At 34.2% G+C, this 14947-nt stretch overlaps 1 protein-coding gene across 2 annotated transcripts in view; it reads right to left on the bottom strand.

The window, feature by feature from the left end:
* The window catches only part of TNFSF13B (tumor necrosis factor (ligand) superfamily, member 13b), a 33997-nt gene that overhangs the window by 13421 nt on the left and 5629 nt on the right, over window positions 1–14947 (bottom strand). The window contains exon 3 of one of the 2 annotated variants that reach the window (XM_011933878.1): window positions 8413–8469. The exons of the other annotated variant lie outside the window; for it this stretch is intronic. Within the exon in view, the coding sequence (XP_011789268.1) occupies window positions 8413–8469 (57 nt within the window). The remainder of the gene's footprint in view (window positions 1–8412; window positions 8470–14947) is intronic. 2 annotated transcript variants of the gene reach the window in all.

Here is a 14947-nt window from a genome sequence, read left to right as displayed (position 1 = left end):
GGCACATGCCTGTAGTCCCAGCTACTTGGGAGTCTGAGGCAGGAGAATCACTTGAACCTGGGAGGCGAAGGTTGCAGTGAGCCGAGATCGCAGCATTGCACTCCACGGGTGATAGATACTCCATTTCAAAAAAAAAAAAGGAACAGAAAAAGACTGGAAACAATAACACTGAACACTGGTTTTTTGAAAAATATGAACAAAGATGACAATCATTTAGCTACATTGACCAATAAAAAAGACTCCAATTAATAAAATCATTAAAGAAAATGGAGGCATTATTAATGACCTATTAGAAATAAAATGTTTATACCTTTTTATTATTTATAATAATCTACTCCAACAAATTAGATAATGTAGATGAAAGGGACAAATTCCTGAAAACACACAAACTACCAAAATTGACCAAAAAATAAATAAAAAATCTAAACAGATCTATAACCAGTATAGCGTTTAAATTAATCCAAGTCTTCCCTCAAAATTCATAACTAGATGACTTTACTGGTGAATTTTACTAGACATTTAAAGAAAAATTAACATCAATCTTCTCAAACTCTTCCACAAAACAATAAAAGAGAAGGGAACAATTCCTAACTTGTTCTGTACATCTAGAATTACACCGATACCAACGCCAGACAAAGACACCACAAAAAACTACAGGCCACAATCAATCATGAATATAAATGTAATAATCCTCAAGACTACCCTAGCAACAGAAACAAGACTATGCCTGCATTTACCACTGCTATTCAACATATACCGGAAATTTTAAAAAAATCCAAATGCAAGGAGAGTAGTAAAACAATCTCTATTTGCAAATATCATAATCCTATATGTAGAAAATTTTCAGCCAGGCGTGGTGGCTCACACCTGTAATACCAACACTTACTGGTATTACTTATTAGTAACACTTATTGGGAGGCTGAGGCAGGCAGATCTCTTGAGGTCAGAAGTTTGAGATCTGCCTAGCCAAACATGGTGAAACCCTGTTTCTACTGAAAATACAAAAATTAGCTGGGTGTGGTGGCGGGCACCTGTAATCCCAGCTACTTGGGAGGCTGAGGTATGAGATCACTTGAACCCTGGAGGCAGAGGTTGCTGAGCCCAGATCATGCCATTGCACTCCAGCCTGGGCAACAGAGCGAAACTCTGTCTCAAAAAAAAAAAAAAAAAAAAATCCATGAATTTACAAAAAAATCTACTAAAACTAATCAATGAATTCAGTTAAGTTGCAGGGTACAAGATCAACACTCAAAAATCTGTTGTGTTTCAATATACCAGGAATGAATAATCTAAAAATGAAACTTTAAAAAAGAATCCCATTTACAGTAGCATCTGTTACAGACTGAATATTTCTGTCACCCAAAATTGATATATTGAAATTTTAACTTCCAATGTGATGGTATTAGGGGATGGTGCCTTTGGGAAATAATCAGGTCATGGTGGCACAGTCTTTATGATGGGTTAGTGTACTTATACGAAAAGACATAAGAACTTGCTTTTGTCTCTGTTCTCAGCCATGTGAAAACACAATGAAAAGACCACCATTCACAAACCAAATCTGTTGGCACCTTAATCTTGAATTTTCCAGCCTCCAGAAGTGTGAGAAATACATTACTATTGTTTAAGCCACTCAGTCTACTGGAATTTGTTATAGCAAACTGAACTGACTAAACAGCATTCAAAAGAATATAACACCTAAGAGTAAATTTACCCAAGGACATAAAGCACTTTAACACTGAACAATACAAAAGATTGCTATAAGAAATGATAGGACATATAAATAAAAGAGAAGATATCTTGTGTTCATGGATTGATAGATTTAGTTTTGTTAAGATGGCAGTAATACCCAATATTACGTACAGATTCAGTCTAATCCATATACAAATTTCAGTGACCTTTTATTTTCCAAAATGAAAAAGCCAGCCTTACAATTTATTTGTTATTGCAAAAGAGTATCAAATAGCCAAAACAATCTTAAAAATAAATAACAAAATTGAAAGATTCACTATTCTAAATTTCAAAGTTTACTATAACTTTAACAGTAATTCAAATAGTATCGTGGTCCAGCATAAGGCAAAGCATATAAACAAACAAAATAAAACAGAGAGTACAGAAATAAACCCATGCATCTACGTCCAACTGATTTTTAACAAGTGTGCCAAGACCATTCAATGTGGAAGAAATCATCTTCTTCAACAAATGATATTGGGACAACTAGATATCCTCATGCTAAAAGATGATTTTGGACCTCTGCTTCACACCATATACAAAAATGAGTTAAAATAGATCAATTGCCTAAAGATAAGACATAAAGCTACAAGACTCTTAGAAGAAAACATATGGGTGAATCATCATGTTGAATTTGGCCTGAGTTCTTCAATGATGACACTAAAATCACAAGAAACAAAAAAAAGATAAGTTTTACTTCATTTATCTAATGCACAATACTCTTGTGCCTCAAATGACATTCTTGAGAAAGTAAAAGATAATCCACAAAATAGGAGACAATACTTGCAAATCAGATATTTGATAAGGGTCTTGTATCCATAATATATAAGGAAGTTTTACAACTCAACAACAAAAAGACAAACAACTCAATTAAAAAATGGACAATGTACTTGGATAGATATTTTTCCAAGGAAGATATACAAAAACCAAAAAGTACGTGAAAAGATGCTCAACATCATCAGTCATAAGGAAAATGCAAATAAATACCAAAATGAGATATGGCTTCACACCCACTAGGAAGGCAATAATAATAAAAACATTGAAAATAAGATGTGTAGGTGAGGATGTGGAAAAATTAGAACACTTGTACATTGCTGGGGAGAATGCAAAATTGTGCAGCACTGTAGAGAACAGGCTGACATTTTCTCAGCAATTCTACTCATCGATGTATACTCCAAATAATTGAAAAGAGGCACTCAGGAAGTACTTTATGCAAATGTTCACAGGATCACTACTCACAATAGCCAAAAGGGGGAAACAAACCAAATGCCCATTCATAAAATTATGGCTTATATATAATAGAAAAATATACATTCATACAGAGAAATGAAGTATGAATACATGCTAGAATGTGGGTGAACCTCAAAGCATTATGCTAAGTGAAAGAAGTCAGGAATTAAAAGTCACATATTGTATGATTGCATTTATATAAACCATCTGAAATAGGTGAATTCACAGAGACAGAAAGCAGATTGCTGGTTACAGGGGAGACAGAGAAATGGTGACTGACTGCTTAATGGATACAGGATTTTCTCTGGGGCTGAAGAAAATATTTTGGAACCAGAGAGAGTCGGTGGTTGTAAAATATTGTGAATACTACATGAGAATGAATTGTGCATTTAATTTTATGTTATATGAATTTAATTTCAATAAAAAAGATATAACTGAAAAGGTAGATACCCCGATTATTTAGCATTTAGAAGTCTACACTAACAGAAAAAGCAAAGCAAATAGCCTACGTAGTAAGCAACCTCTTCAAAACTATAAAATAGAAACTCTTTTGTTAACGTGAAAAACAATACACGGTATAGCACAATATGATGAACGAAAGCCAAATACATTTCTGAAATAAGTAAGTGTAAATTGATTTATATCACCCAATAAATGAAAATTATTTTAAGATGAGATAAGAAAACAAAGAGCAACTCTGTTTTGCATACATGGGAAACACAGAAAAATTATTTCAGAGAAGTTAAAAGTAAAATTTTGGGCAAAGTCATGTTAGGGAAATGCAATCCAAAAATAAAAACAAAACATTTCAACCTTAATATTGGAAAGACATATCATGGAATTCAAGGTTTTCATACACAAAAAGAACAACCAGCTGGAAAATACAAAGAAAGAAAATGTTTCTATTTATCATAGCATTTGAAAAGGTAAAATACCTTGTAATGATATTAATAAGAAATACGCAAGAACTTCTTGAAGAAAATTTCAATACGTATTAAAAGAAACAAAAGGAGACTAAACAAATATAAATATATATCATGTTCTTGGATGGGATTTGATTTGTACATCATGAGGGTATTTTTCTTAATTTATAAATATGAAATCCAAAAAAAAAACCAAAACAGCAGGCATTTTTCTTTTTCCTTTTAACTAGGTAAATACCTAGCTGATTTTACAGTTCCTATATTTAATTTAAAAAACAGAAAAATTCCAGAAGTAAAAAGAAAAAAATGAGTGAATTAAATTTACCAGAAAATAAAACAAAGCCCTAGTAACCAAAATGCCATTTTATTGGGGTGCATAAACAGACATTAAGTCAATATGATATAACAGAAAAGTATTTTAAAAGTAAAAAAAACACAGACTAAACACAGGAATTCAATAAAAGTTAAAGTTAATATCTTCAAGCAGTGTGGAATAGATGGACGATTAAAAAAACTTGTGATGCCCTCACGGGGGAAAATTAAGTTGGTTGCATACCTCACATCTTATACCAGGCTAAATTGCAAATAGATACATTATTTAAAGGTAGAAAATAACTATAAAGGTTTCAGAAGGAACATGAGATCTTTCCTTAATACGTTTAAATGTAAAAGGCCTTTCTAATCACAACCCCAAATCCAGAATCCTTTAAAAAAATGGATAAATTTGACAGAAAAAAACTTTATGCAGAATTAAGATAAATGACAGCATGGGAGGAAATGCTTGCAATTTGTAATATAAAGAATTAATCTGCTTGAGATATAAGGAGCTCACAGAAATCAAATTAAAAATGACCAAAGTCCAATGAAAAAAATGGAAAAAATTATGAACAGATGGCTCACAAAAAATAAAAATAGAAATGAAAAACTGGAAGAATGTAAAGACAGAAATACAAATGGTTCTTAAAACATATAAAATAATGGCTTAAAGAAAGCTAAGAGATGCTATTTTTCACCTGATGTTCTTTTACTGCCAGTCATAGCATCACATTTTATAATCCCTATAGGACCACTTAGCAATAACTGTCAAAATTCAAAGTCTGTCCCACACAGAGGCTGACATATGAGAAGTTACGGATGCACACAATTATTTTTTGCAGCACCTGCATTGCAAAAGATGGACACCAAGAAGTCTATTGGTAGGAGAATGATTAAATACATTAAATTCATACAATGGAATACTATGCATTTTTTTTAATGTGAGCAACTCTGTACACAGGCAACAAAATATCTGCAATATACATTGTTAAGTAAAGAATGCAGGTTATAATCTCATTTTCAAATCATCTGTATTGCAAATACGGTTTTTAAGTGTTTACTATAAGAAAGGAGGAAAGCAGAACTACATTTGCATTTGTTTGTGTTAACAGAGAGAGAGTCTGAAGTCTACATAGGAAACTAAAAGTGAGGTGAGCGTGGGCAGGAACAGATGGGAAAAAGAGCAGTCCACATTCTTTGTGCTTTTTTATTTTTTGCAATCTGTGAATGCATTACCTATTCAAAATTTAGACTAAAATTCAAAAAAACGAACAGAAAAGACATGAGACTACATTCTGATAAACCCCTCTTGCCTTCTTCTGTTTTGTGAAGTTTACCTCTGCCCTCACTGTCTGGACAAAAGTATGGGGGAGAGCAAGCATAGGAACTCAAAATATCAGATGGACACAGCCCTGCTCCTTTGAGCCTCCATATCCCCGGAATACATAACATGATTTCATCTCACGACCTGATGTTATGTATAATACAATAGGATAATATATAGAATATGCTAATAATATTATAATATATAATATGCTAATAAAAATATATTGTTTCCCCAGAAGATAATATATTAATATTATTATATATAATTATTATAATACATTATATATTATATAATATATAATTATATATTATATGCTAATACTATTAATAATATAGTATTATCTTTTCCCAGGAGAATTCTTATTTTACTGCGCAAGTAAAATGCTTCATTGAGTACAACCTTTTTTAACAAAATGCAACCTGCCTCTACCTCCCTGCTAAATGTCCATGCACACTAACATTTGTATACTGGGCAAGGGTTTGCTGACATCACAAGGGCAACCTCTTCATCCTAAAGGGTGGAGCACTGCAAGCAAGCATCCCAGGTAAGCATCCCAGTTCAGCACCCCTGGATCTGTGGGAAGCGGTCACCACTCCAGGAAGACCACAGCACACTGTCCAATTCACAAGCACATTGGAGTATAGCAGCTGCATCATTTGGTGCAATTTATAGCATTTTGGGGGGTAGGGGAAAATGTGTAAAGTAAACCTTTTCCAAGGAACTTTTTAAAACTGTAACTTTGGCCCGTAAGATCTCCTGGCTTTCTTTTCCTTCTTAGGAAACAGTGTGCTGCTTATTAAAAGTTGCAAACATGATTTGGGAAAATGTTGAGCAATAAATAATAGATTTACAAGTAGTTTAGTACTTGTGTCGTATCTAGGACAATTAAAGTCACACAGAAAAAAACACAGATGAAAAGAGCATGCCTGGGAATCATTACCCGTGCCAACTCACATTCATTATCTGTGCTTGTTTTGTTTTGCCCATTCCTCATTGCCTAGCTTAACCTCCAGATACTCCCGAACTCGTAGTTGGTTCACAACACAAAACTTCCTCCTGCCCCCGCCTGCTTTGCTGCCCTCCACCGCATTTCATCTCATCTGTATTTCACTTGTTCATTTGTGGGCTGTTGGGTCTTTTGTTTGTTTTCTCCTCATCAAGAGGTAAGCTCTTTCAAAGTCGAAAACCACACATATGGACTTGCGGTGGTTTGGCTTAGACTTTTCAACTTTACGAAGGTATGAAAGCCACATATATTCGGGAGAAATCATACTTCAGTCCGGTATTCAAAACTTAATATGAGCTACATAATACTTTCCTACAAAATGGGCTTCGTGTTAGATGATTTTGTCCAATTGCAGGCTAATGTAAGTGTTCTGGGCATGTTTACGATAGGCTAGACTAAGCGATGATATTTGGTAAGTTAGATGTCCTAACTGCTTTTTCAAATGTACGTTATTTTCAGCTTACGGTGGGTTTATCAGGACATAACTCCATCGTAAGCCGAGGAGCATTTGTACATATTTTAATCACTGATACCCCCAGTGAACATACAGTAATTAGAATATTGTACGTTCTTAATCAATAAATGTAAAATAAGTGAATCAACGAATGTGTGAGTGAACAAATGGTTCTTTTTTTTTTTTTTTTGAGACGGAGTCTCGCTCTGTCGCCCGGGCTGGAGTGCAGTGGCCGGATCTCAGCTCACTGCAAGCTCCGCCTCCCGGGTTCCCGCCATTCTCCTGCCTCAGCCTCCCGAGTAGCTGGGACTACAGGCGCCCGCCACCTCGCCCGGCCAGTTTTTTGTATTTTTTTTTTTAGTAGAGACGGGGTTTCACCGTGTTAGGCAGGATGGTCTCGATCTCCTGACCTCGTGATCCGCCCGTCTCGGCCTCCCAAAGTGCTGGGATTACAGGCTTGAGCCACCGCGCCCGGCCAAATGGTTCTTTTTCAGAACATTTTTGTTCATTAGTTATCTTACATACACAAACGCTACTATAGAGCAGCAATTTCCATTTGCTTTCGGAGAGAGGTCGATACATGACAAAGTGGCACAGTCACAAAAATTTGTGAAAAACTGGATGAAACAAAGTTAAACAAATATTTTTTATTAAAGTGGGACTACTTAGGTTCAATAACTTGCTAATGTGCCTTGTGACTCAAAGAAAAATATATAAGATGATATGTTTCCAAATGTATTTGACACTGAAACTCTTATTTCAAGGACCATTTCTCTGGATTAGTATTCTGGGTGATACATATTGGGAAATGACATTAAAAGTTGTTTCTTTGTGAACCTGGATTCAGGCCATTATTACAGAAAACACTTACTTGTCTAAAATTAAAACTAAAAAAAGCTTCAAATAACTGAAAAATGTAAAACATTCTACCTCTGTGAGAAAATGGTAAATTATCAAGCAATCATTTGACATTGGAAATTTATTTTAAAAATACAGTTTTTTAATAATCTGTTCAGTTTTATTTTCCTCTTTCTATGATTTTTACAATTGAATATAACAGGAGAATTCATGTTTGTGAAGATGGTCTTGATTCATTCTAAAAGACAAAATGCTGTCTAAATAATAAAAGTTAAATTTGATTTAGTACTGATTTTTATTTTATTGTAATGTTAATTATTTAACATTTCTAAGTATTAGTGCCTCTAAGGTCATTCTCCTTATTAGATCATTACTTAAGCCTTAATTATTATTTATTCCCAAGTCATTTTGAATAAATGTAAGTTTATTATTTTTTATTTGGTTATAAGAAGTTTTGAGATGGATGATTGACTTTACATGCAATTCAAATATAGTCTTTAGACTTGAAACTTACAAATATTTGGAGTGGACTGAATTCTAAGTAGAACAAGTACTGGGGATATTTTATTACCTTTTTGTATAGTTGGTGTTTCACTGTCTGCAATCAGTTGCAAGCAGTCTTGAATGACTAAAAAGCAAAAATTTATCATTTCAGTTACTTGAGTAGAAATAATAAAGAAATGAACTGAGAACACAAAGCTACAAACCCATTCTTCTAGAAACACTAAATCAATTACACTTTTTACATTGATTGCATAATATTATTCTTAAAGTTACTTTATGATATTTGCCCATTGATTTATATATATCATATATCTATGAAATTCATGACATTTCAGAAAAGCTCTATGTGCTGTTAAAATATAATAAGTATATCACCTCTACAGTTTAACCTAATTTGCTTTGAAAAGTGGCTGAAGAGAAAGCAAGTTTAATCATTTGTTTAGCACATCTACCAAATACATGAAACAGTTAACCTTATAAGATCATTCTAAACAGTCTTTTGCTTTAAAAAATCTAACATGAAATCATGACTTATTACCACAGAAAATACTATTTCTGACACTTCTGAAAGTTAAAAAAAAAGCTAATATTTATTGAACAGATTTAAGTGCAGACAGTGTACCAAGACTTAGTATATATCACTTCCATTTATCCTCACAGGAATCCTAAAAATTAGAGATTGGAAACTAAGGCTTGGAAAGTGTAAACAGCTTGTTCAGGAACTCAGAGACCGAAAGTGATGGGAACAGAATTTAAACCCCACCTGTTTCACTCTGGATCCAAAGTCAAGCTTTTGGTAAAATATATTGGACCAAAGAGAGAAAGAGAGATAGAACATCTTTTACAAATAAAACGGAAGACTTCCATGAGACTGCATATAATCAGTAAAGCTTCCTGAAAACATCAATTATCATCATATATTACATATTGAATATTTCAGTCAATATTTAAGAAACTAACATTGCGTTAAATAAGGAGAAATGCCTTTAGGCAAAAGCAAATTAAGGACACCTGCTGGAAGGTATAGGGAAGATACAATAAAGCAGTAAACATCTGTGAAAAATATGAAACATAAATCTAAGCTTGCATGTTTTAGATTAAGAAAATATTAGTTTGGTTTTTTTATCTAGGAAATAGTTTACTCAGAGTTAAAATAATACTTTATGAAGATGATTCTCAATGCATACAGCCTCCCGAGTAGCTGGGACTACAGGCGCCCGCCACCACACCCGGCTAGTTTTTTTGTATTTTTAGTGGAGACGGGGTTTCACCGTGTTAGCCAGGATGCTCTCCATCTCCTGACCTGGTGATTCACCCGCCTCGGCCTCCCAAAGTGCTGGGACTACAGGCGTGAGCCACTGCGCCCAGCCGTGACTTCCTATTTCAAGTCATCCTTTCCCTGTTTCCCAAAAGCTTCGGTAGGAGACGGCTGTGGTCTGAATGTCTTGTGTTGCTCCCAAATTCCTATGTTGAAACCTAACTGCTGAGGTGATGGTATTAGGAAGTAAAGCTTTGGGGAGGTGATTATGCCTTGAGGGCAGAGCACTCATGAATGGAATTAGTATCCTTATAAAAGAGATCCCAGAGAGCCAGCTTGCCCTTTTTCCTCACGTGAGAACCCAGTGAGGAGGCATCATCTACAAGCCCAGGAAGCAAGTCCTCATCAGATACCAAAATCTTCAGCCATCTTGGTCTTGGACTTCCGGCCCCCTGAACTGGGAGAAATAAATCTCTACTGTTTATAAGCCACCCAGTCTATGGTATTTTGTTATAACAGCCTTGAATGAACTAAAGCAGATTTAGACACTCTGTGTAGTCAGAGAGAAGTTTACCTAATAAGTAATGCCTTGACACTATGAAAATGTCTCCATTTTAGTCTCCACAGCCCAATTAAAACTTGGCCACAACCTACACGTTGAAAAACAGTGTTCTATTCTCTCATGTAGTAGCAGAAATCTAACATTTAGCAGAAAATGTGCTTTAAAGAGAAAAGTTTATTTCAAGAACTGTTCTTCAGAAGAGAAAATAAGATATAAAATTGACGTTTCAATAATGAGGTGTAAATTACAGCCACTGAAGTTGTGTAAGTGTGCTCTGATGTTTGCACAATGATAAAATTGCCTAGGGTTGCAGAATGTATGCAGAATGAACAATTGTCCTTTGTTCCAGAGAAAGTTACTTGGCTTTTCCAAGTCAACTCACTTTAGGAAATTTGATAGCTATTATCAAATTTCAACTATTTCAGCTATTATCAACTTATCTCCTATTCAGTCTTTTAAGACTTTCTTTCTCATTCAACATAGATCTGGTCTTAGGCTGGAAATTAGCACTCAGCTAAAGATTTGTCTCACAAAGAGAGGAGCAAAAAAGGCAATATTATTTTTAATGTCTTCCAGTAGCACAGATATCTAACCACAAGAGTTTTGAAAACGCATAGTCTGACATAAGAAACACAATTTGATAACAACTGTCATAGTAATTGATTACTGTTTGGTTCTCAAATGCCTTTCACACATCTCTCCCTCTACTACAATTGAAAGGAATTACACAAGAGGTTAAGAATAGATTTTTTATGTTTGTTATTTTTTTTCTTTTAACTAAGCAAGGCAATAATATACATTAAAACCTTTCTGAGCCTATGGAGACACAGTCTGTGATCTCTACCACTAACAGCATTCTCTGATTCCTCAACTTGATGTCTCTCTCACTGGCAATAATCATAATACCCTGGAGCTTGTCAGACCCAATACTTTTTCTCAAATCTGGTGTCACACTTGAAAATTAAGCATGTACAGCTATTATCATTGAAAAAAATCAGAATTTATAGTCAATAGATAATGAATTCAAATCTTACCTCTCCAATCAATTAGTTGTCAAACCATGAGTTTGACACTTAATTTTGAAGCATTTTAAATCTGTATAATGATGTCAGAGGCATGTGAACCAGAGCAACTCCATCTTGAATAGGAGCTGGGTAAAATAACTGAGACCTAGTGGGCTGCATTGCCAGATAGTTAAGGCATTCTAAGTCACAAGATGAGATAGGAGGTCAGCACAAAATACAGGTCATAAAGACGTTGCTGACAACACAGATCTCAGTGAAGAAGCCAGTCAAAACCCACCAAAACCAAGATGGCGAGGAGTGACCTCTGGTGGTTCTCACTGCCACACTCCCACCAGCGTCATGATCGTTTACAGATGCCATGGCAACATCAGGAAGTTATCCTATATGGTCTAAAAAGGGGAGGCATGAATAATCCACCCCTTGTTTAGCATATCATCAAGAAATAGCCATAAAAATGGGCAACAAGCAGCCCTCGGGGCTGCTCTGTCTATGGAGTAGGCATTCTTTTAGTCCTTTACTTTCCTAATAAACTTGCTTTCACTCTGTGGATTTGCCCTGAATTCTTTCTTGCATGAGATCCAAGAACCCTCGCTGGGGGTCTGGATCAGGACTCCTTTTCTGTAACATTTCTCTGGTAACCACAGAAGGGACTATAGTACAGAAACCCCCGACCCAAAGATTAACTTTGGGTAAGTTTTGGGTCCTGTAACAATGGGAATAGCAATATCCATTTTATACTGTTGCGAAAATAGACTGAAGTCATAATTTAGATGTGTTTTATGAATTGTAAGTAACTTATCTATTTTATTGTTCTCTTAAATTTTGCATCAATTTGGCTTAACTTCTCTATTAAATAATTAGCTTGCTGAGAGAGGCAATTGATTTTCTGGGTTGCAGTTTTCTCATCTCAAACGAAAACAATAATGTCCAGCTAACAGAGTTGTTCAGAAGGTAAATGATATACATTCCCAGAGCCCAGCAGTGTTTGCAACTGAAACATGCCTAATAATTGTTACGTTGCCCTCCTCTTCTCTGTATATTACGGAGTGCCTACCTCAGATATTTGCAGAAACAGTGGGTGACAAATCTATTCGAAGAGAAACCTTCTCTTTCTCTAACTCTTCAGAAATGTTAGTGTCTTTTAAAAAAATACATCGCCACGACAAAAATGCAGCTGCTCAATGCAGTTCTTTTAAGTAGGAGTTGATCTATAAAAAGAATAAGCATTAAAACTAACATTTTCCATTCATATGGAAGTATTGATAAAAACAACACAGGCATAAACATTTTGAATTTATTTAAAAAATCACCTACCCATGTCTGCAATGTTAAAGAAAAATAAGTCAAAAGTATAAAGAATTATTGAGCTTTCAAGAAGAGATAGAAGGGCTTAATCAACCTGGCCTCTCCATTCAAAATGGAGCCACACTTCTTTCCCTTCCTCACCCTTCACATTCCTGATACCCATTACCTGGCCCTAACCATTTAACGTTTTCAACATATTTACCATTTTTTGGTATTTTAATTTGCTAATTAACTATATGCACTATCATTTTTCTGTTTCTCTTCAACTCACGATAATGTAAGATTGTGTAAAAGAGACATTATATCACATTTGGCTGTGTGGAATGATTTGTTTCCTAGCTCTTCCGTTTCCCAAAATCTCAAGCTTAACAAGAACAGGTCAAAGATTTGGTTGGAAGGTCAGTGTTTTCAATTTTAAATACTTTTCCAGAAATTGAGCAGAAGACAGTTCTTGCAACACTGAAAAAAAGTCTCACTATCGAAGCAGGGGAAAAGAAAAAATAACTCTCAGGGAAAGCTCTGGTCAGAGATCGCCTAAGCAGCAGCCAGCTGGTTCTGTTCCACGAAGGAACACACCCTTGCTGGGTAAGAGGCTCAAGTTAGACTAATTTGGATAAGGGCTGGATGGTCTAGTTCTACGTTGCATGCTTCCAACACTCATGTTACAGCCTGGAACTCACAGCTAAGCCAGAAATGCCAACCGGGCAAAGACTGGACATTACAGACGGGTCAGACATCTCATCTTTCCTTGCAGAGGAGTTGGACTTTGGATTTCAAAAAAGAAGACTCAAAAATAGTATTGATATCTTTACTTTTAGCAACTAGAAAGGTTTATCCTATAGAAAACTTAAAGTTATAATCTTAGGTGTTTGTTTATATATGCTACATTCAAAATTTTAATTTAAAAAATGTTAAATACAGTGTGATATCCTGATGGATCCTAAAACATAAAATCATTAGTGGAAAAACTCGTGAAATTCAAATTAAGTCTAGAATTTAGCTAATCGTTAAGTCTCAATGTTGGTTTCCTTTTTGTAATGAAATACCACAGTCATATAAGATGTTAGGATTAGGGAAGCTGGATGGGGTACATGCCAACACTCTCTATTCTTTGCAAGTTGTGTGTAATTCTTACACAATCCCAAGCTCACTTAAAAATGAAGAAAAATATACCTTAAAGTAGATTGACCAAAATCTCACAATAATTATTTGGAAGGTAAAATATGAACAATTTTTTCTATTCTTGCTTTACATTACATTGAATTGTTCATATTTCTACCATTATTTTATTATTATAATTGAGACAATTATAATAAACATTATCAATAAAAATAATTTTGTCTTTCTGTAACCTAAAACACATAAATTTCTAATAATTATTAATTAACAGGAAAGAAAATACAAAGGTTACCTAATTTTAACAATGAACCTTTTTAGGTCAGTGATAACCCATTTGAAAGAATTCACTTTCTTGACAGACTCTAAAGACGTTTATCTTTAGGTTCTTAAAATTAATAAAATTAAGTGATGTTCAAAATGTGGATCTTCATGATTCCATTTGTAAATAAATTTTATTATGCAATATTTTCAAAGCCATATTGTTTTAGTTAATTTTTAAATTGGGAATATCTCCAAACACAGTTATGGGCTTAAAAGTGAATTTTTGGCTAATGTGAGCTATTTGGCAATTTTTTAATCCTGGATTTCCCCACATTTCTGTTTATTATACTACAATCAAAAATGGTATTATGAAATACATTAAGCTTAATGAGATTTTGGTTTGAAACACAAAGTAATTAAGAAAAACAAAACTAAAGCCAAAGTACTAAATTCTAAAATTAAGATATTAAGTAAAACCACTGTTTACCCATGGGATGCCTGGAAGAGAGTATCACTGGGACATGTTGGCTGATGATAATTCCCCTCCCTTCATCTACAGTTTGTGTGAAGTTCCAATAAAAATACTTGGTTCTAAAACATGTAGACAATTAATAAACATGAACATAAATAAACACCTTAAAAGTAAAAAGGACAACTTACGGTTTTGAGTCCTATTGAAAATAAATCAGAACTTGAATGAAAACAAAAATCAAAGAAAGCTACATAGAATTTTCTCAATGCCAAAAAATTTCTACTAAAAAAAGTCCTTGTGTTACAGACAACTTTTTTGGGAATATAAACATTAATTTTGGAGTATGCTAAACAAATTTTCCCTCCACCAAAGAATAGTATCTAGAGCAACATTCAAATGAATTTCATAATTTTATTAACAAGGAATAGTAGACATCACCTGTCATCAAGATTCTTATCTTCAAACCTTCCACTTTGGATTTATGAATGTTATGAGTGTGCATACTATGTCCTATTTGAGTATATACACATAACACACACACACTATATATATATACACACACATATATTTGTGTATATATGTATGAATATATATTTTTAT

This window comes from Colobus angolensis, unplaced genomic scaffold (assembly GCF_000951035.1).
Source record: "Colobus angolensis palliatus isolate OR3802 unplaced genomic scaffold, Cang.pa_1.0 Scaffold13, whole genome shotgun sequence".
In the NCBI taxonomy this organism is placed as follows: Eukaryota; Metazoa; Chordata; class Mammalia; order Primates; family Cercopithecidae; genus Colobus; species Colobus angolensis.
Note: the sequence above shows the minus strand (reverse complement) of the source record. Positions and strands in the feature narration are given on the sequence as shown.